This window comes from Takifugu rubripes, chromosome 9 (assembly GCF_901000725.2).
Source record: "Takifugu rubripes chromosome 9, fTakRub1.2, whole genome shotgun sequence".
In the NCBI taxonomy this organism is placed as follows: domain Eukaryota; kingdom Metazoa; phylum Chordata; class Actinopteri; order Tetraodontiformes; family Tetraodontidae; genus Takifugu; species Takifugu rubripes.
Window position 1 is genome coordinate 10,963,628 of NC_042293.1, and position 20,599 is coordinate 10,984,226.

At 45.0% G+C, this 20,599-nt stretch overlaps 1 protein-coding gene and 1 long non-coding RNA gene across 5 annotated transcripts; both read right to left on the minus strand.

Annotated features, from left to right (window-relative positions):
- Positions 1 to 9,051: 9,051 nt before the first annotated feature.
- LOC115250954 (uncharacterized) lies at positions 9,052 to 10,084 on the minus strand. Its single transcript, XR_003889472.1, has 3 exons — positions 10,048 to 10,084; positions 9,336 to 9,411; positions 9,052 to 9,077 (listed from the first exon to the last, which is right to left on the minus strand). It is a non-coding gene; the product is annotated as an uncharacterized lncRNA (long non-coding RNA).
- A 1,831-nt stretch (positions 10,085 to 11,915) lies between these two features.
- Positions 11,916 to 19,609, minus strand: LOC115251115 (uncharacterized). Of its 4 annotated transcripts, XM_029842262.1 has the most exons (6): positions 16,505 to 16,561; positions 16,282 to 16,398; positions 15,964 to 16,069; positions 13,621 to 15,679; positions 13,248 to 13,391; positions 11,916 to 13,017 (listed from the first exon to the last, which is right to left on the minus strand). In XM_029842262.1, exons 4-6 carry the CDS (start codon positions 15,650 to 15,652, stop codon positions 12,797 to 12,799), a joined length of 2,397 nt encoding a protein of 798 aa, XP_029698122.1. In that variant the 5' UTR covers positions 15,653 to 15,679; positions 15,964 to 16,069; positions 16,282 to 16,398; positions 16,505 to 16,561; the 3' UTR covers positions 11,916 to 12,796. The 4 variants fall into 4 exon arrangements, with proteins under 4 accessions (XP_029698122.1, XP_029698124.1, XP_029698121.1 ...); XM_029842264.1 differs by lacking the exons at positions 15,964 to 16,069; positions 16,505 to 16,561 and adding an exon at positions 19,585 to 19,609; XM_029842261.1 differs by lacking the exon at positions 16,505 to 16,561 and adding an exon at positions 19,585 to 19,609 and having other exon boundaries at positions 13,621 to 16,069.
- Positions 19,610 to 20,599: the final 990 nt, after the last annotated feature.

The window sequence follows — 20,599 nt, forward strand, 5'->3', positions numbered from 1 at the left end:
GTGATGATAAAAATGTACTCAAAGTTAAAAATCTATAACGGTTCGGTGTTATTAGGCCCATTCCAGTAGTTAAAGGTAAAAATATGCCGACACAATAATGAGCAGAAGACGTTTTCAGCCATATCAATATTTGGACTTCTTAAATCTCACAGTCTTTCCCTCATCAAGGCCAATTAATTATGGAGGCTACAGCAGAAACAAGGATTCACGGTGGGGGTGGTGGTGGTGGTGGTGGGGGGGCAGTGGGCAGTGGGTCAGGTGAGGTGAAGGCTCGTTAAGCTCCGCTTCCTCTGGACTGACAGGCTGCTGATTCAGAGACTCCCCAAGATAATCAGCAACATCGGTGCTCTGGGGGGGGGGCTTAAGATACACAAGGATATAAAATCAATAGAGAACAACATTAATGCACACTGTTTCACACTGCCTAGCAACCAGGTGCTTGTTCTGCTGTTTGCTAACTACGGTCACATGTTTTAGAGTTTTTCTTGCAGGAGGATTCGGGTCCGTGCTGCTGCTGACCCCTGTACAGATGTGCGTCTGACCTTTAGCGGCTAACGCTGCGTAACGCCGCGTCCTTGGATTCAAGACTCTAGCGACGTCAACAAGAAGAGAAACAGAGAAAAACCAGAGCTTGGATAAAATGTTCTGCCCCAAAAGTTGCTGCTAACCCGCGGCTTGAGTCATGTTTCATGTCAAATTCTGATATTTTTCTGTCTTTAAAATGTAATAAAGCGGAGAAAGGCGTGAATATTCAAAGGAAGAGACGCGACTTCACACTGCTAAACAGTCTAGAGCCTCAAAATTACCTCCGATATTCCCCCAAAACCCTTTTCTATTATTGCAGGCTGATACGATTTGATTTGATCAGCAAATGACTGATTGTAAATTGTGTTTTCTGCCAGCTGCTGCGTCATTTTCTGCTCTTCTGTAAATAAACTCAATCATTTTGACATGGCTCAAATCATAAAGAAAATCCGTCGCTACTGATTAATGTATTATCGTTATAAACACGCCAGCTTGTTGTTTCTACACGGCTTCATTAAAATAGAGTTTAGGAGTTTTTCTGATGTGCTGGAGCAGCTGTTTTACCTATTTACCTTTGTGATCTTCACAATCTTCCAGATTAGATAAAACAGTTGGACGATATACAGACGACGTCGCTACGCGCGCTGACGATTTGCACTCGTTCAGCGTTTCAAAAGTTCATTATATGTGGAATAATTTCATTTTTAAAGGGGGCCGTGTGCAACATTTAATGTAAGTTTTTCCTATTTGATGCTCCAGCGTTAGCTTGAATAGTTGGCTAGTAAGTTAGCAACTGCAACGTTAAGTGTGTCTCCATCTACACACCATTTGAACGGATTTTCATTCGCAGAACATCTCAGCGTGTCAAAACGTCAATTCCCGTCGAGCTAACGCGTTTTGTTATATCTGGAAACCGTTTAACACGGATCCGAACACACGTGTGAGAGTGTGATGCTGTAGATACCCCTGGGTGCTCCGTTTCCCAGTCAGAAAAACAACTTTTGGTGAGAAGGTGCTGGATTTCACGATAAAGCGTGCGGTAGGCAGAGCCCTTCATTTCTACCCACAGAATTTTAATGTGTGATGATGAATTTTTGATGCCCTAACCCTCCGTGTAATCCCAACACTCAGCTGAACCCTAATCACTAGCTATGCATAGGTTAGCATACATATCCATATGCTATGAACATGTCAGGACCGGCAATGCAGAATGTGAAGTTCACGTGTTTTGACTCATCTTCCATCATCAGTTAACGCTAGCTTAAGACCCAGGAACCTTAATTAATTCAACTTTTAACAAAAAAGCTGATGAAATTAAAAATAAATCATCTGTGAACGTGCACTTACCCACTTGGCAGTTAGCTCATACAGGGCGCGCGGCGGTTTGGCTGTTACAGAAACAATGAGAGCTGTTCCTGCACAGTAGTGAACAATATCAACATCTCAGGGTGAAGGAGTTCTAAATAAATGTTATGATCAGATGGAGACACAAGTCATGAACGAGCGACCCAAATTTGGACTTTTCTTGCTCTAATCAGTAAAGCCTATTACCATATTTTCCAAACTATAAGTCGCATTTTTTTTCATAGTTTGTCAGGGGGTGCGACTTGTACTCCGGAGTGACTTATATAAATACATTATTATAGAATTTCACATGTTTGTTATTTTCACACTGACAACCACAAGAAGGCGCTCTAGGCGTGTGTACCTGAGGAACGAGCAGATGTTCTTTATGCTATAGTTATCTGAATAACTGTTAATATGTTACGTTAACAAAGCAGATACGTACTCAGTTCGTTGTGGGTCATGTAGCTGAATTTGTTACGTTATCATACCGTAACGCTATTTCTAATCCATGCTAATGGATTGCTAATTGCCTTTCACGATGAAATGTATGTTCTTGGTCTCAGATTTTATCAAATAAATTTTCCACCAAAATGCGACTTATTGTCCAAGTGCGACTTATATATCTATTTTTTTCTTTATTATGCAGTTTTTGGCTAGTGCGACTTAAACTCCGGGGCGACATATAGTCCAGAAAATACGGTAAGTCTCCAGGAAATGGAGCTTTTTAATCGATTTCAGGGAAAACAGCAGAAACTAATCATGTTTGTTTTGTCGAAAAACTCTATTGCATATTCTACTGACTGAGCTGGGCTCCGAACAAGTACCTGAGCAACTGTTAGCAACACAAATTGTTCAAGACATTTTCGCAGAAACAACGTCCACTGTACAAAGACAGAAAAAGAAGCGGCTCCTTTTTAGTCTCTCCCAGCATCGGATGAAAGACGAGCTAAGACATGGAGGCAAAAGAAGCTAGCAGAGGAGGAGGAAGCTGATTATAAACTTAAGTCAACTTGTTTCTGTTAAGTTGAACTTGGGGTCAGTGTTTGTTTTTTAGCCATAGCCGCATCAAAAGGTGGTTTTAAACCCACATCGTCTGCTTTGGTGACGGTTGTTTGCCTAATTTTCCTCCCTTGATTGCGAAACATAAGCTGCCTTTTTTTTAGGGAGGAGACAGAATCTTCTGGGTTTTAGATTTTTCTTGTATTATTTCCAGTGTTTGTTGCTTTATTTTTCCAATTAAGCTGCTCCGTCAGTTGTTTAGCAACCGTCTGATCGTCTCACAGCGGGGGCGCTAACGGCTCTGAGCGAGTTTCCTAAATTATTACAGCTTCCTCACAATGTTACAGGAAAACTTGGTCAGTTCTGAAAAGCGTTCTCAATTCCAGATATTACACAAACAGCAACCAATTATCCTAAAAATGTTCACGTTCATTGGTTTTGTTGCTGTGCTGATTTTGGGGGATTAAATTCCAAATGATTCATCCGGCCTCGTTTTTGCTAGTTTAGTTCCAATTAATGACAAGACAAAAAGACGCTCCCACCCCTTTAAGTGGACACACTCTCGGGGACGTAGTGGGACGTACAGGGTCTGATGATGGTCTGTGTGGGCATGTCTGCGTTCACATGGCAACCGTCGCCTCTAAATGGAACAATACCCCAGAAGTGGAGCCCCCGCCGAGCACATGATTTGCTCGGGAGGGATCCTTTAATGGGCTCCAGTTTGGAATTCTAGGTCACGTCTTTATTCCTCGTCTGGGGGTCAAAGTTGATCTAACGCACCAATCACAGCAGCCGCAGGTCAGCCTTCAGAGCAGAAACAACAAGAACTGAATATTTGTGTGCTTTTCCAGAGGCACCACCTGGGATCCCTCTGCGTGACACGTATGTCGTAGAAGTTGTAGCATGTTTGTTAGCGCACGGCCGGTGCCAGATGCTGCTGCTCCAGGTGGAATTCTTCTATATTCTGACCCACTTTAGAGGCAAACTTTAGCCTTATTTACGTCACTGGAAGTCCCAAGAAGATCTTGTTGCACCAACCTGGATTTTAAAGGGGAGAAAAACAACATTTAAGCAACATTTTGAGCCGGTCCTCATGTTCAATTAGCCCATAATGAGGCCAGATTGTGTTGCTGAATCACCAAAAGACGGTGAGATGATGCTCTGAAAACTCTTATTTTGAAGCTCGGACCGCGACCTTGATTTACTTGCACGCCAGCCTATATTTGCATCCATTATAATGGCATTATTGTTGAGAAGCAGCTTGTAGCACCAGGCAACGGCTCATTATGGGTCTGCAGGTCATCTAAGGCCGTGGAATCAGAGCCGCTTACATCATGAAACCCCATTTACTGTCAGGAGCCACGATGAAACGGTCGGTCCAGACAGAGCGAAGCGCAGCATCAAACACGACTGCGTCTCTCCGGCTTTAACGGCCTTCCTGGACACTTTTCTGCCGCAGGAGGACTGAGGAAGACCTACAAAGTGCCGGTTGGCTGTAGCGCTGCCTCCAGGCTGTCCGCAGAGTCTTAACGGACTCGGAACGCCGCTCCGCAGCCAATCACACAGGTGACTTCTTCAGGCTCCTGACTGCTTCCTTCAGACCTCCAAAATGTGTCTCAATGGATTTAATGGGGGGGGGGGGGGGGGGGGGGTGCTTAGACTTTCATTTTAAAGGAACAGCTTTAAAATGAACCATCAGACAAGTGACTTGTTATTAACATCTTATTAACACATTCACAGAGTGAAATTCCCGAGGCCAAAGGTTAACCTGGTGTCGGAGCGCTTTGCTTTTGTCCTCTGCACCTTTTCCCGCTAAGTGCGAATGACCGCAGGCAGTGTTTCCATCTGTCCCCGCTCTGAGGACCAGACTGTCCCCGTCACTTCCTGGTCCCCCCCCCCTCCCCGCTCTCTCTCTCTCGACCCTGGACACACACGGGCTGGGTCCCGTCCTCTGGGCGCCGCCGCCCCTTTGATACTCTCACACTTGACACGTGTGAGTCTGGTTAGCATATGGCTGTGGGGTTGTTCCAGATCCCCCAGCAGGACGAGGCGGGGACAGATGCACAGAGCGGCGTAATTGATTCAAAGCACTTTTCACCTAAAGCGTCTCCATCAGAGGACAACAAATGACCCACATTGCAGCTTATTTCTAAAATCATTCCAAATGAGCTTTTATGGCCCTCATTAAACTCACAAAAACAAAAGAAGTCACATATTTTTCCACTAATGTCAAAGACGAGCTTCAAAGTTTACCAGGGTTATTATGATCCGTTCTGACAGCAACACTGAAACCTCCAATTAGCAGCCGGATGATGAGTTTGCTCGGCACACTAATTACAGCAATTTCAACACAGTTTTTGCCTTTTTTTCTGCCAGATGGTCTTTGAACTCGTATTAGTTTGACAACTATTGTTTTTCAGATCGAAATGTTTCTGAAACGGCCTCTAAATGAACACAAAAATAACAGTAAAGATAAAGGGAGTCGAATCTAAATGTTAGCTTTACGCTAGCCGACACTAGCCAGCGGGCTGTTTCCACAGAGAACCAGGAAAAAGATAAGTTGGAGGTGTTAATATGGAATATTAGCATATTAATGAGCAAAGTTTTAGAATTCAGCAGCTCGCGTTTTCTCGCACAATAAAAATCCTCAAATATTGAATCAGCAAATCTCAAGTGGCGCTCGCATGAGTGCCGCAGGAACGGGCCTGAATCCACCTGAACTCGACTGATAAAAAGTAGGAAAGCTCATAAAACAAGGGTAGACGGGGCTCTGCCCGCGCTTATCTTGGTCAAATGTCACCTTAGATTGACTGATTCCACTTTTGTGGGCTCCAATTCTTATTTCTAAAAAGAAATAAGAGCATTTTAGATAATCTTCCGTGATGCTAAAGGTCACAGCAGAGGGGTCCGTCGCCGCCTCATCCACACGTACGGAATGTTCCACATCACGAGTGACCTGTAGGAGCACTAATGCTGCGGCGGAATATTGATTTCTCGCTCACGGATCAGATAAAACGCGGCGCTTTTGCCATTTTTCCCGGGCCGATAACAGAAGCCACGGAGCAACGTCGCCGCGATTGATCGTGCGGATAACGTTGCACTCGCGTTGTCAGGCGGAGCCGCATTAATGTGTCGCTCTTCATTTGATATGTTGCTCGGCGGCTTTTATTGCGACGCTGACATCGTCAAAGCGATGTGCGTTTATCTGTGGGGAAGCAAACGGGGCGAGGGCGCGATTGTCTCGTTCAAGTGAAAACTGAAGCAGCAGCCTCATTAAAAGCCTCCGTCGTCCACGATAGCTGCTGCTTCCGCAGGTGAGCGGTGGTCTGCTGCCCCCCCCCCCCTACAAATGTTTTGGTTAGTTTTGGCTAGGTGATGGCATTAGCTCAGCGCTGGTCACTTCAAGTAAACTTCTTTAATCTCTTTGTGATCATTCTAACGACGCGTCCTCCGTCTGGATCCCTGCGTGCTCGTTGGCTCAGAGGCTAATAAGCTCTGTTGATCAGAGAGGTGAGCGCGCTACGCCCCCACATGCTGCCCAGAGAGCCAGGTGATGAAGCAGGTCGCAGCCTTTAATTAGCTCAGAACAGAGAAATGCTGCTCTGTCTTCCCTCCCAACTGCTGACGCGCAGCAGCGCCAGCAGAACCCGCTGAGCCAGACCCAGCTGGTGAGCCAGAGTCCAGCCGGAGCTGGAATGAAGGCCACAGTCTGAGGTGGGTCGGATCTTTGCCTCCTATTAGCATTTGGGGTTGAACACAAACCAGACTTGTTGGTCTTCTGTCTTAAGCTAACGTGGTTCTGAAAGGACGGGTCGGGAGCCTCCCTTCCTCCTGGACCTCGCTGTCCCCATCCTGGATCTGGGCGCCTGTACAGGTTTCTCACCATATATATATTTAATTCTTTTCAATGACTGTGCCACTGAGCCCAGTTCATTTTGGGATCAGCGTGTGGGAAATCGGTCCTGTCGGATTCACATGTCGCCGCTGATCTGGCTGACGCCCCCCCGTCCTGCTCCCATGGCTTCCGCCTCCTCTGGCAGAGTCTTATATCATTAGACCTGGATGGCAGCCTAGCAGAAAACGCAGCCCCCAAACTGCCACTCACTAGATAACAGCCCCCTCCTTCCCGCCTCTATCACTTCCCCAGTCTAAGCACCCCCCCACCATCCACCCTCTCTTATGCATTATCTCCCCTCCTCCTCCTCCTCCTCCTCCTCCTCCTCCTCCTCCTCCTCCTCCACCTCGTCACTTTGCGCCTCCCTCGCTGCCTCTCATGGCATGTTTTTTTCCGTTTCTGGATCATGTCCCGCACACAACCGGACGTCCCCCCGGACCCGCAGCTTGCTGCCTTTACACTAATAACCTTGCTCAGAGTGACCGGCTGCTAATGGGTTGTGGTGCCGCTGATACCGGAGGAGGACGCCCAAAGCCTCCTCAGCAATAAATGATTCATTTCCTTATTTTCTTCCCCGCATGAACAGGCAGGTTGCCGTGGAGAACGCCGGAAAGGACGCCATCATATTTACGTCGTCTAATTTTTGGGTTTTGCGTGTCGTTTTTAATCTGTCGCCGAGGAACTTGCAGAGCAAGAGGTCGGCCTGTTGATTGGATGTTAAGGTGAATAAACCGGCTCTTTTGTTGCAGCCCGACCGGCTGCTTGTGTTTCCATCCCAACGCCGTGTCCACGTCAAGCCGAACACAAAAGGACACGATTGATTTTACATTTTGTACCAACATGTCGGACGCATTCAGCCGTGCACGCGTTCGCTAGAGGATCGTGTTCGTGGTGGCGGGAGGCAACAAGCCTCCCACGCTAAAGGTCATCGCCGGGTGACTGTTGTGAGCCACAAATTTGGAAGTATTAGCTCAAAAAAGGCTTTTTCCTCACATCATTTCCTAATTTCCAGGTTCTCCGCAGAGGTCCCAGGTGGACCGCGGGAGGTTGGAACGCCCTTCGTCTCCTGATGGCCAACAGGTGGGCGTGGCTTAGCCAGAGGGGGTGGAGGGGGGAGGGGAGGGGGTGATTTAGCTGGGGAGATTAAGCCGAAAAGTAGCCATAAACACAGAGCTGCAGAGAGCTTCCAGAAGATCTGTAGTCTTTTGGGGGGTTAATGAATCATGCAAAGCTGCTCAACTGGAGTCTGAGGCAGAAAATAAAGACCTGAAAAAGGATCTAATACATCCTGCTTAAGCCTGGCGACACCACACTCCCAGCTAGTTTTCCTTTCCACCTCTATCAATTAAATGCAAATCACATTAACCTGCAGAAGAAGCTAAAGCTTCCTGACCAGATTAATTGCGCCGATTTCCTCTCTGCTCCCACCACTCCAGCGACACACAGACCATAATCGTGCTCTGATGAGATTGAAAGGCCTTTTGCTTTTTGACTAAACATGATTTGTGAGGCGCAGATGAAAGCGATGCCTCGGCTGAATGTGAGGAAACGCGCGCGGAGCCCCTCGACAACGGCATCCAATCTTAACTAATCCCTGGAGTGAAGGAGATTAGAGAAGTCGACGGTTTTACTCTGCAAATGACGCCGCCGACAAAAACAGCAAAGCCCCGTGAATCCCAGATTTTCCTTGGGAAACAATGGCAAGGTCATGTGTCGTCCGCGCCGCGTCCTGCAGCGGCGCTGCTGCTCGCTCCCCCGTTAGCGCCGCGCTTCCTGCGGCAACAGGAAGTCGCGCCACTTGAAAAAGCGCCGCAATTTAACCTCGGCGTTGAATTATTAGCTGATTTCCGAAGAGCTGCTTCCTGAAGCCGTTGGTCTATTCAAAACAAACGGAAAGCTGCCGCTTGGAGGACATTAACGCGGTCACGCACGGCCGCCCGGGGAGCCAACAACGTTCCACGCTAGCATCATGCAGAGCGTTTATCTCCTTTATGGCGTGCACGCCGGCTCTTTGGTGAGCGGTAATTTAGAGCGGGGCCTGTGACAGGCAGAAAAACACCTCACATGTTTTCAAAGCTGATACGGCCGAGCTCGCCGAAGCTCCCCTGTTCTCCATCTGTTTCCAGTGGCCTTTCGATATGCACAACCCAATCTCTTTATCCAGGGCTCCCTGGCACTGGCGTTCTGCAGATGTCCCCATAGGCAGGCAGGCGGGAGCTCTTCACATCCTCCCACACTCATCCACATATTGGAGTGGTGGGATGTGGCCAAGGAGATGCGCGGCGGGACGGATCATTTCGGAGCGTTGCATCTGGAAAAATGGGACAAACTCTGGGAAAAACTCACTATATAAACCAAAAACAGGCCTCGTCGTGTAGCATCAGAATCCAAACAGAGGAGCACGATGTGACATTCACGGGATGAAGGTGCGACCGATCCATCTGAAGCCGAAGTGTCTGCGGGCCGCCATCATCCATCTCCCTGCGGGGCTCACCAGGTCATAGCAGGACACGCCGCTAGCATCAGCGCTAACCGCTGCGCCACCGTTCTGACGGCCATTATCACTTACAGGCAGGACTTCTCTTCTCTTTCCTCTGTTTCCTTCTGTTTCGCTCGCGAAAGTCCACCGACGTTGCCGTCACAACCTGTGGGGAAAGACACACGACACGCGCAATGGTCACCGCAAGCGAACATCGTGAAGAAGGAAGCCAGCCTGCCCCTCGGGGCAATAGGCTGAGGCGTGTGTGGATTGTAAGGCAACGACGGCTGCTATCAGCCTTTCTTTGACCGAGCTTCAAATCGAAGCTCTACGGGGCTGTTTGAGTTCTACACGCCTTTGTGTTATGGGTTGTTGTTCATCCAGATGTGGCTGCTCCAGGTTGTTGGTGCTCACTGGGGCCAGCCACCCTCACAACGGATTCACTGTTAGCGTTGTTAGATGTTTTGGATGAATGCGTCCGCCGCACGGGCTCGGCAGTCATTAGAAAGCTCGGAGCAACGGGGGCTGGGATGTGCTCACTTTGCTCTCTGCTTTAAATGAGTTTGCTGAGATTCGATCGCTGCTGCGATTGTGAGTTTTCTCCTTTGCCAACCCCGCGTGACAACGACGCCGTGTCCAGCGGCTCTTTTCCGCTCTCTGGGCTTTCAGGTCTTCACCAAAAAAGAAAGAAAGCAGAAATGCTGACGGAGCAGGTCGTGCCGGATGTCTTGGAGCGTTTTTTAAAAATTTGGAATGCATCAATGGCAGCAGGCACGAGGACCCAAAGTGGACAAGGCTTCACCTCCGATGGTGGACAGCAGGGGGACAAGGACACGGCGATACGACGGACGTCTCCCTTCATTTCATGCTTGAAAACGGAGCTGCCCGTGCATGCGACAGTCTCGTCAGGTACCGTCCCAGTTGGTGTCTGATGAAGGGACAGGAAATAATCTCCATCATTCATCTGAACCTAAAACCGGGGTAAAAGGTTCAACACGTTAAAAAGTTGAACTGGTGCCCCCCGAGCACGTTTCGCGTGTCCCCTGCTGAAGCGTGCGTCCCTGATTGGCTTATTTAAGGGCCAACACACATGGCTGAGTCGGCATGTGCAAACAGGCCTGCAGTCAGCCCCGACTTCCTGTCTCCCTGCATCACCGCAGTGGAAGAAATCGGAATCTTATATAGTGTGTAAATGCAAATTTATGGGCTCCAGTGAGTGTTTTTCCTCATCTGAAGGCCTGGTAACTATGGCAACAAGACACTTGCTCCTTGTTTCTGTGGAAGAACGCAGGTCTAATCTGATGAAATTGCATTTTCTTGATTACTCATCACATCGGCCAGAAATGTTAACGCTCAGAAATGTTCATCAGTTTGATGAAATTCAGGACACCTCAATATTTTATTCTTCCGCTGTCCACAGGACAGAATTTTAAGGGCTCAATCTAATCCAAACCTATTTGATTTGTCCTAAATGTGCAAATGAATGAATTCCAGTAACCAGATTATCTTGACAAAGGTGACGAATGCCTTTATAGGACTGAGGCAGATGATTCCAGGAAGTTCTCTGACATCTGGGAGAACCAATGAGGAATCCAACGCTCCAGCAACACCAGACAGACAGGAGATGAACTCCACTGTTCTTCTGCTTCATCTCCTGTTTGGCTTCACGCTTCGGTTTGGAACCCTGAGGAGCAAGAGCAACAGCCATGATGGAAAAGAAAGAGAGGAGCCTGTCCTGAACATGATGAGGCAATGACAGTGTAATTAATAATGTAGAATCATTGCGTGGGCCACAAAAGGGCCTATTTAAGTCCCAGCTTCAAATAAAAACATGACAGGTTCCTGTAAGGTCACGCTTCAGCACCTTCACCTCTGTCGGTGCTTCGGATTCTAAAAAAAAAGGTGTCTTCATTATCTGCCGTGTGAAAGTCTGACAAATGGGTTGGAATCGAGCCGCCAACAGTGATGAGCCGGTTCTGATGACAGGGCAGAACTGTGGGAGGCTGATCTGCTCCTGTGGCCCGTTCAGAACCGCAGGCTCCAGAAGCCACGTACAGATCCAAACAAACAAAAAGTGACTTATTTAATGTCATTAGGGGATCTCAACTATAAAATGCTGCGCAGCAAAGCAATTTACATTTAAATTCAGTTCTTATCGGACGACACATACAGAACCCTCTGTAATAGCATGGAAGTAACAGCAGCCATTAATAATTCCTTTAATGGACCATGAAATAGTGCAGGTCTGCTCAGCTGGTAAATCAGCTCCGGACTGGTTCACTGATCACTTCTGTCTCCAGGATATTGATAAGAAAGGTGTGTTTTTTTTGTGCTAAAGATAGCATTAGCATTTAAGAAAGTGCTACATCGCAGCTTTTGTTGCAAAGAGAAATGAATTCTTGATTCCACATCTTCAATACTGCTTCTTTACTCTCGTGTTTGAATGTGTTATTCTGCTACAAGTAGAGAAATAACGGAGCTTTGTGTGAAGTTTGCATACGTAATGAGACGAAACACCCAAGGAAATGTCTGACTCCGGGGGATTCCGGGGGATTCCGGGGGACTGGGAATAACGAATCCATTCCTTTTGGAAACATTGGGGGAAAACAGACTCCTTTCAAGCAAGATACCACTTTCTACATCATCCAAACCAACTCAGGAGTTCACACACACACACACACACACACACATACCTACTTAGACGACAATTGGGAGCGGATGAACGAACACCCCACCTTTCCGAACCCAACTTTCTGAATGGTTTAGAGAGAAGGTGCGAACATTTTTGGATTCAGAAAAAAATCCTTAATACCAAAATCGTTTGATTTGATTTTTTAAAGCCTTTTTTCTGCAGTCTGATTTTTAACAGCAGTTTGGGGACAATCAGGGACAAACCTTTGGGGACCTTGATTATACACATTTCCTAATATAAGTTATCTTTGGGGTCTTATTTCTTTTAAGTCAGTTAATTATGATAGTCAAGTTTGAATTGGACTTTTTGTTTGTTTATGGCAAATGGCCACTATAGAGATTCATGTCAATGCAGGGCCAGAGCTTCCTGAAATCAGTTTAATGCTCACTGAAGCAACACAAAACAGAACGATAGTTGTACCAGTAATTATAAAGTGTTCCAAAAAAGAAAAGGGGATCCACGTGACCTGCATGTGGATCAGAACACAGGTAATACCAACATTGGGCTTTTCATAACAAAATCAACAATTGCAAAATGAATTCAAAACAATTACAGGCTCTCCAGCTCTGAATTATGTCCTGCTGCTCCTAGAGTCTTCAGGAAAGTTGACATTTATGTAACGTATGTATGGTAGGTATGAATGTATATATTGGTACCTCCCCCAATTCCAAATGAATGACTACAAAACAGCTGAAATCAAATGACTATGAAACACAGCTGACATCACCAAAACATAACACCTCTTAGAACTGTCAAGGCAAGAAATAGTCTGAAAATTAAGTATTAAACAGAAAGTTGCTTAGCTTACCTTATTGAAAATTAACATGGTGAATGAACAAGGATAGAAATAGGAAAGCTTTTAAATGCTTGTTTGCCTCTTCAGGGCAGTAATTCTGTTTCTCACATAGTGTTTTACATCCGTCCAGGTTCGATCTTTCAGAGTCTCCGATTCATTTTGCAGACAGAGCATGCAATCGTGCTTGGCAGGTACTGTGAATGTTGTGATGAAGTTCATCAGGTGTTTCTCCACTGCCTGAGCTTCTTCTGTTGTCCATTTACGCCTGTGTCTCTCTGCTCGTACTGTGAAGAAACAAATGAAGATTTATGTAATAGTGTAAAATGAGAAAAGCATCAAATATTCAAGACAGATCTAAGCAGACAAACACATGATCATCTGTCTCTGAGAAATGACTGAGGATCTTCTGGTTGTTCACACCCTTGTCTTCCTATACGGATCGCAATGAAAGGGTACAATACCCAAAGAGCAAAGGATAAAATCATCATTCTCTTTGGACATTGGAAGTTATAACCTGGTCTAGGTTGAGTAGCAGCAGGTGCTCGCGCCAAAGATGCAGGTGTGTCTGTGACAGGCAGTATGTTCTCCATTTCAGTGTTGGTACACTCTTCTTCAGAGGTGTCACTTGAAGGTGCTTCATTGGAGTGTGTCACTGTCTCTAGGGGAAAAAAAACAAGACAATGAGAAAATATTCAAGCTAAAATTAACTTACGAATCCATAAATTTACAGGCACAAGTGAGTAGGGCACTTGTTGAAAAAAAAAAAAAAAAAGATAAGTAAAACTGTTTCAAAAATGTAAATGTATTTAGACAGCTGCTAATTTTAACCATGTGTTTAGGCTTCCTTTGACATCTTATTGTAACTGGATTAAAAATTAAGAACAAACCTTCGGGGTCAATTTCGATATCCTCCAGTGTCATGCCTTTGTACTTTGACACAGTCCCCCCCTCCATAGCCAGCAGCACTTTGCTCATTCTGGCCAGCTGCAGCGTTCCTTGAGGCAACCGATAATACTGTCTGTGGATGCGAATATCATGGCCTAAAAAGTCAGCCAATTGATCACAATCATTTTCCTCAAGGTTCAGGACCTGTGACATAGTTGCAATATGTTTTCGAAGCTTTGTTGAAGTCAGTGCCTCAGGATGTTGGGCACCACATAGTTGAGTAAATTTTTTAAGACACTCGCCCCCTCGATAGGCTGACGATGCTTCTGGTCTTCCAAACATGAACACATTATCACTGGGTACATGGCACAGCTCTCGCATCTCAACTAGCAACTCCATAGCCATCACCATGGATGGTTTTAGGAGGACAGGAACCATCCTACCCCTTTTCCCTCGGATTTCGACTCTTGTGAAGTACTCACACATTTTCTTCTCAAATGGAGTCAAGCAGATAGCCACATCATCATGCAACACTGACTTGTCACGGGACCTAAAGGCAGTCAGCAACATTCTTGACACCTCTCCTGCTCTTCTCCTGTTGAATGTAATGGCTAAAGCAAGCGTTACTTGAGCTAGGGCAGCATAGTTTTCTGGAGTGGGAGAGATTCTCAGCATTCTCTCTGCGACACTTTGCTGTTTTTCCATATGGAAGTTTAACAACTTCACATCTTCTGCAAAAGGTAGAATCTGTGGCATATTCCATTTTGCCTCTTTTAGGGTGTTTAATGCTGCAGAGGAGATGAACTCCTCCCATCTGCTATCATGTATTGATCTGTACCTTTTGGCATATTCTGCCATAACATTATCACCCATCATCATAGCATCACTCTCAACTATACTGGATATTTTTTTTAGACTGTGGCCAAGCTTGAGTGCTAAAGACGGGGTTTGATAAGCATTGGTTTCAGGATTGTATCCTGCCGTCTTCTTCACTGCAGCTATTACATGTGGGAAGTTCTTAGGAATGAAAAATTCCTCCAATCTCTTGAGTGGCGTAACTTTTTGAGCCTCGAGGACCAGTCTTCCAACTTCTCGCATCTTTTGCCTTATGTAGTCCTCATTATTCCCTTTATTCTTCAGTTTGTTGAACATATATTGTCCCAGTTGCAGGATGCAGTTGTCTTCTTGAACAGCATGTGACACTTCATCATAGTGCATTTTTGTTAAAATTTCCCGGAGGCCTTCACTAATCTCAACGCTGACAGGTGTGGTCAGAGCACACAGAGATCGAACTCTCTTTCGGCCAGCTTCAGGTGCATCCTTTCTTGGCTTCTCGTGACAGCCTTTCATATGTTTCCATAATGTCTTTTTTGAGTAAAGACCTTGGCAATATGCACAGTGAATAAAATCCTTAGCATGTCTGATCTTCTTTGTTCGATATCGTACAACAAGATGTCCTGTTCCTTTTCTCACTACATCTGTATTGTGAGCAAAGTTTCCCCTGTTCCTTAGAGTGGCAAGGCGAACTTTCCTTTCTTTGGAATTCTCTGGATAATAAAGTGCTTTTGCAACCTCCGGTTTATTGCGATGAACAGTTTTGAGATGTCGTGAGATTTTTGATGTTGGCTTGGAACAATAAAGGCAATAGTTCCTCCTGCCAGTCACATGATGATCTTCATCATTTGAGGTACACATTATTTGAATTGAAGGGTCTGCTGTCTCTGGGCTGATAGATGAACTGACTTTCTCATGACGGAGTGATGAGTTCCTCTTTCTCTTTTGGCCGATTGTCTTTTTCCCTGTTGGTCTATACTTCCTTCTTGTGTAGTCTTCCTCAGTGCTACTGTCTTTGTTTCGGCTGAGAGCTGAGCTGCTTTCTTTTACTGAACTATTATCAACTGGCATTAATTGAAGCCATCGTAAAGTCTGTAGTTTGTTTTCAGAAGACAGAAATGTACTGTCATCAGAGCCAGATCCAGTAGAGTCAGGGATGTAATCAGCATCACTGTAGTCAGTATGACTACTCTCATCCATCGATTCAGCCGAAGTATCTTCTTTGGACTAAAAGAAATAAAAATAATCGATTCTTTTCCACATTTGATTGTACATTGATGCCATACAATAATGCCAATGTAGACAAATCAGCATGATTCAGGCAGTGAAATACTAAAGTTTAAACAATTCAAATCAATTGAGAATTTGTTTCAAGTAATGCAGTATTTTTTTTTTACTGCAATTTGAATTGAAACTGCAGAACTGATTAACACATTCAGATTGACTCCTTGATTCCCTTCATTAATTAGGGCCAATAAATAATTTTCATGATGAGAGATGAAGAAAACCACCTGACTTTGTCCAGATTTTAGTTTTGGGTTAAACTCATGAGTTACTGCATGAATCCATGAAATTTACATTTCTGAGAATTTGGCAGTAGATGGTAGTAGCTGAAACCTGGTAATTGAAAAACATACAAACAATGTTATAAGTCATATACCACAATTAAAGTAATTCAAAAGAAAAATGCACATAAAATTAAAATGATCTTAATTCACCAGTTTCAATATCTTTTTGTATGACAACTAAAATGTTTTTAAAAGGTTGTATTAAAATACATAAAGTAAAAATGAAGAGAGAGGCCACACAAATACCTAGATGATACTCACATTATCCAACTCTTCTAGCTGTTGATCAAGCAGCGCACGCTGGTGCAAAAGAAAGGCACGCCGCCTTTCAATTTGAGTTTGTTTTTTTCCCGAGTTTAAGGTGCTACACTTTAATGACTAATGGAAAAGATTGAACAAATAAATTATGTTAATTTCATCTAATTCCAAGTACTAGTTACATCATTATGGTTAATCCTACAGGAAAACCATGAAGAAAACTTACTGTGTTGCCATTGTAGGGTGAAGGCTCGAGACATTCAGAAGGAAGCAGCGACTGATGGCTGCTGTCCACGTCCTCATCCAATGATGGAGTGGTCACAGGGCAAGAGTGAACCTGCAGTTGTAGAAAGGGATAAATACAATGTTTGTGAAACCAATATTAATGATGGCTGACATGTTCTTCTCAAGATAAAGCTGCTTAGACACCAACACCTACGGCTATCCTACTAATGGGGACACTTACACACACAACACACTTTCTCATTGAGCCAAAGTGGGGACACTTGCGTGTTTAGATGCAGTTGTCAACCTGTTGAGGTCTATTATAAGGATGTTGCTCTGAGCAAATACACCCATATTATCTGAGACACCCTCAGAGACATGGTAGCATTAACTAGAGATGAGAGAAGCCATCTGGATTTACAGTGTGCTCTCATATGTCCACTGATCAGGTGGTGACCTCAGCATAAACACAAGACTAAATGATCAGATATGATCAATAGTTACCAGCTACATGCATTTAGATGCAAAGTCACTTACTGTGTTGCCATTGTAGGGTGAAGGCTCGACACATTCAGAAGGAAGCAGCGACTGATGGCTGCTGTCCACGTCCTCATCCAAGGATGGAGTGGTCACAGGGCAAGAGTGAACCTGCAGTTGTAGAAAGGGATAAATACAATGTTTGTGAAACCAATATTAATGATGGCTGACATGTTCTTCTCAAGTTAAAGCTGCTTAGACACCAACACCTACGGCTATCCTACTAATGGGGACACTTACACACACACACTTTCTAGTTGAGCCAAAGTGGGGACACTCCTGTATTTGGACCCATCCCCCACCAATACACCAACGTATCCGACAACTCGGGACACTTAAAACACACTTTCTAGCTGAGCCAAAGTGGGGACACTTGCGTGTTTAGATGCAGTTGTCAACCTGTTGAGGTCTATTATAAGGATGTTGCTATGAGCAAACACACCCATATTATCTGAGACACCCTCAGAGACATGGTAGCACTAACTAGAGATGAGAGAAGCCATCTGGATTTACAGTGTGCTCTCGTATGTCCACTGATCAGGTGGTGACCTCAGCATAAAGCTTAAACACAAGACTAAATGATCAGATATGATCAATAGTTACCAGCTACATGCATTTAGATACAAAGTCACTTACTGTGTTGCCATTGTAGGGTGAAGGCTCGACACATTCAGAAGGAAGCAGCGACTGATGGCTGCTGTCCACGTCCTCATCCAAGGATGGAGTGGTCACAGGGCAAGAGTGAACCTGCAGTTGTAGAAAGGGATAAATACAATGTTTGTGAAACCAATATTAATGATGGCTGACATGTTCTTCTCAAGTTAAAGCTGCTTAGACACCAACACCTACGGCTATCCTACTAATGGGGACACTTACACACACACACTTTCTCGTTGAGCCAAAGTGGGGACACTCCTGTATTTGGACTCATCTCCCACCAATACACAAACCTATCTGACAACTAGGGACACTTAAAACACACTTTCTCATTGAGCCAAAGTGGGGACACTTGCGTGTTTAGATGCAGTTGTCAACCTGTTGAGGTCTATTATAAGGATGTTGCTATGAGCAAACACACCCATATTATCTGAGACACCCTCAGAGACATGGTAGCACTAACTAGAGATGAGAGAAGCCATCTGGATTTACAGTGTGCTCTCATATGTCCACTGATCAGGTGGTGACCTCAGCATAAAGCTTAAACACAAGACTAAATGATCAGATATGATCAATAGTTACCAACTACATGCATTTAGATGCAAAGTCACTTACTGTGTTGCCATTGTAGGGTGAAGGCTCTACACATTCAGAAGGAAGCAGCGACTGATGGCTGCTGTCCACGTCCTCATCCAATGATGGAGTGGTCACAGGGCAAGAGTGAACCTGCAGTTGTAGAAAGGGATAAATACAATGTTTGTGAAACCAATATTAATGATGCCTGACATGTTCTTCTCAAGTTAAAGCTGCTTAGACACCAACACCTACGGCTATCCTACTAATGGGGACACTTACACACACACACTTTCTCGTTGAGCCAAAGTGGGGACACTCCTGTATTTGGACCCATCCCCCACCAATACACCAACGTATCCGACAACTCGGGACACTTAAAACACACTTTCTAGCTGAGCCAAAGTGGGGACACTTGCGTGTTTAGATGCAGTTGTCAACCTGTTGAGGTCTATTATAAGGATGTTGCTATGAGCAAACACACCCATATTATCTGAGACACCCTCAGAGACATGGTAGCACTAACTAGAGATGAGAGAAGCCATCTGGATTTACAGTGTGCTCTCGTATGTCCACTGATCAGGTGGTGACCTCAGCATAAAGCTTAAACACAAGACTAAATGATCAGATATGATCAATAGTTACCAGCTACATGCATTTAGATGCAAAGTTACTTACTGTGTTGCCATTGTAGGGTGAAGGCTCGACACATTCAGAAGGAAGCAGCGACTGATGGCTGCTGTCCACGTCCTCATCCAAGGATGGAGTGGTCACAGGGCAAGAGTGAACCTGCAGTTGTAGAAAGGGATAAATACAATGTTTGTGAAACCAATATTAATGATGGCTGACATGTTCTTCTCAAGTTAAAGCTGCTTAGACACCAACACCTACGGCTATCCTACTAATGGGGACACTTACACACACACACTTTCTCGTTGAGCCAAAGTGGGGACATTCCTGTATTTGGACTCATCTCCCACCAATACACAAACCTATCTGACAACTAGGGACACTTAAAACACACTTTCTCATTGAGCCAAAGTGGGGACACTTGCGTGTTTAGATGCAGTTGTCAACCTGTTGAGGTCTATTATAAGGATGTTGCTTTGAGCAAACACACCCATATTATCTGAGACACCCTCAGAGACATGGTAGCACTAACTAGAGATGAGAGAAGCCATCTGGATTTACAGTGTTCTCTCATATGTCCACTGATCAGGTGGTGACCTCAGCATAAAGCTTAAACACAAGACTAAATGATCAGATATGATCAATAGTTACCAACTACATGCATTTAGATGCAAAGTTACTTACTGTGTTGCCATTGTAGGGTGAAGGCTCGACACATTCAGAAGGAAGCAGCGACTGATGGCTGCTGTCCACGTCCTCATCCAATGATGGAGTGGTCACAGGGCAAGAGTGAACCTGCAGTTGTAGAAAGGGATAAATACAATGTTTGTGAAACCAATATTAATGATGCCTGACATGTTCTTCTCAAGTTAAAGCTGCTTAGACACCAACACCTACGGCTATCCTACTAATGGGGACACTTACACACACACACTTTCTCGTTGAGCCAAAGTGGGGACACTCCTGTATTTGGACTCATCTCCCACCAATACACAAACCTATCTGACAACTAGGGACACTTAAAACACACTTTCTCATTGAGCCAAAGTGGGGACACTTGCGTGTTTAGATGCAGTTGTCAACCTGTTGAGGTCTATTATAAGGATGTTGCTATGAGCAAATACACCCATATTATCTGAGACACCCTCAGAGACATGGTAGCACTAACTAGAGATGAGAGAAGCCATCTGGATTTACAGTGTTCTCTCATATGTCCACTGATCAGGTGGTGACCTCAGCATAAAGCTTAAACACAAGACTAAATGATTAGATATGATCAATAGTTACCAACTACATGCATTTAGATGCAAAGTTACTTACTGTGTTGCCATTGTAGGGTGAAGGCTCTACACATTCAGAAGGAAGCAGCGACTGATGGCTGCTGTCCGCGTCCTCATCCAATGATGGAGTGGTCACAGGGCAAGAGTGAACCTGCAGTTGTAGAAAGGGATAAATACAATGTTTGTGAAACCAATATTAATGATGCCTGACATGTTCTTCTCAAGTTAAAGCTGCTTAGACACCAACACCTACGGCTATCCTACTAATGGGGACACTTACACACACACACTTTCTCGTTGAGCCAAAGTGGGGACACTCCTGTATTTGGACCCATCCCCCACCAATACACCAACGTATCCGACAACTCGGGACACTTAAAACACACTTTCTAGCTGAGCCAAAGTGGGGACAGTTGCGT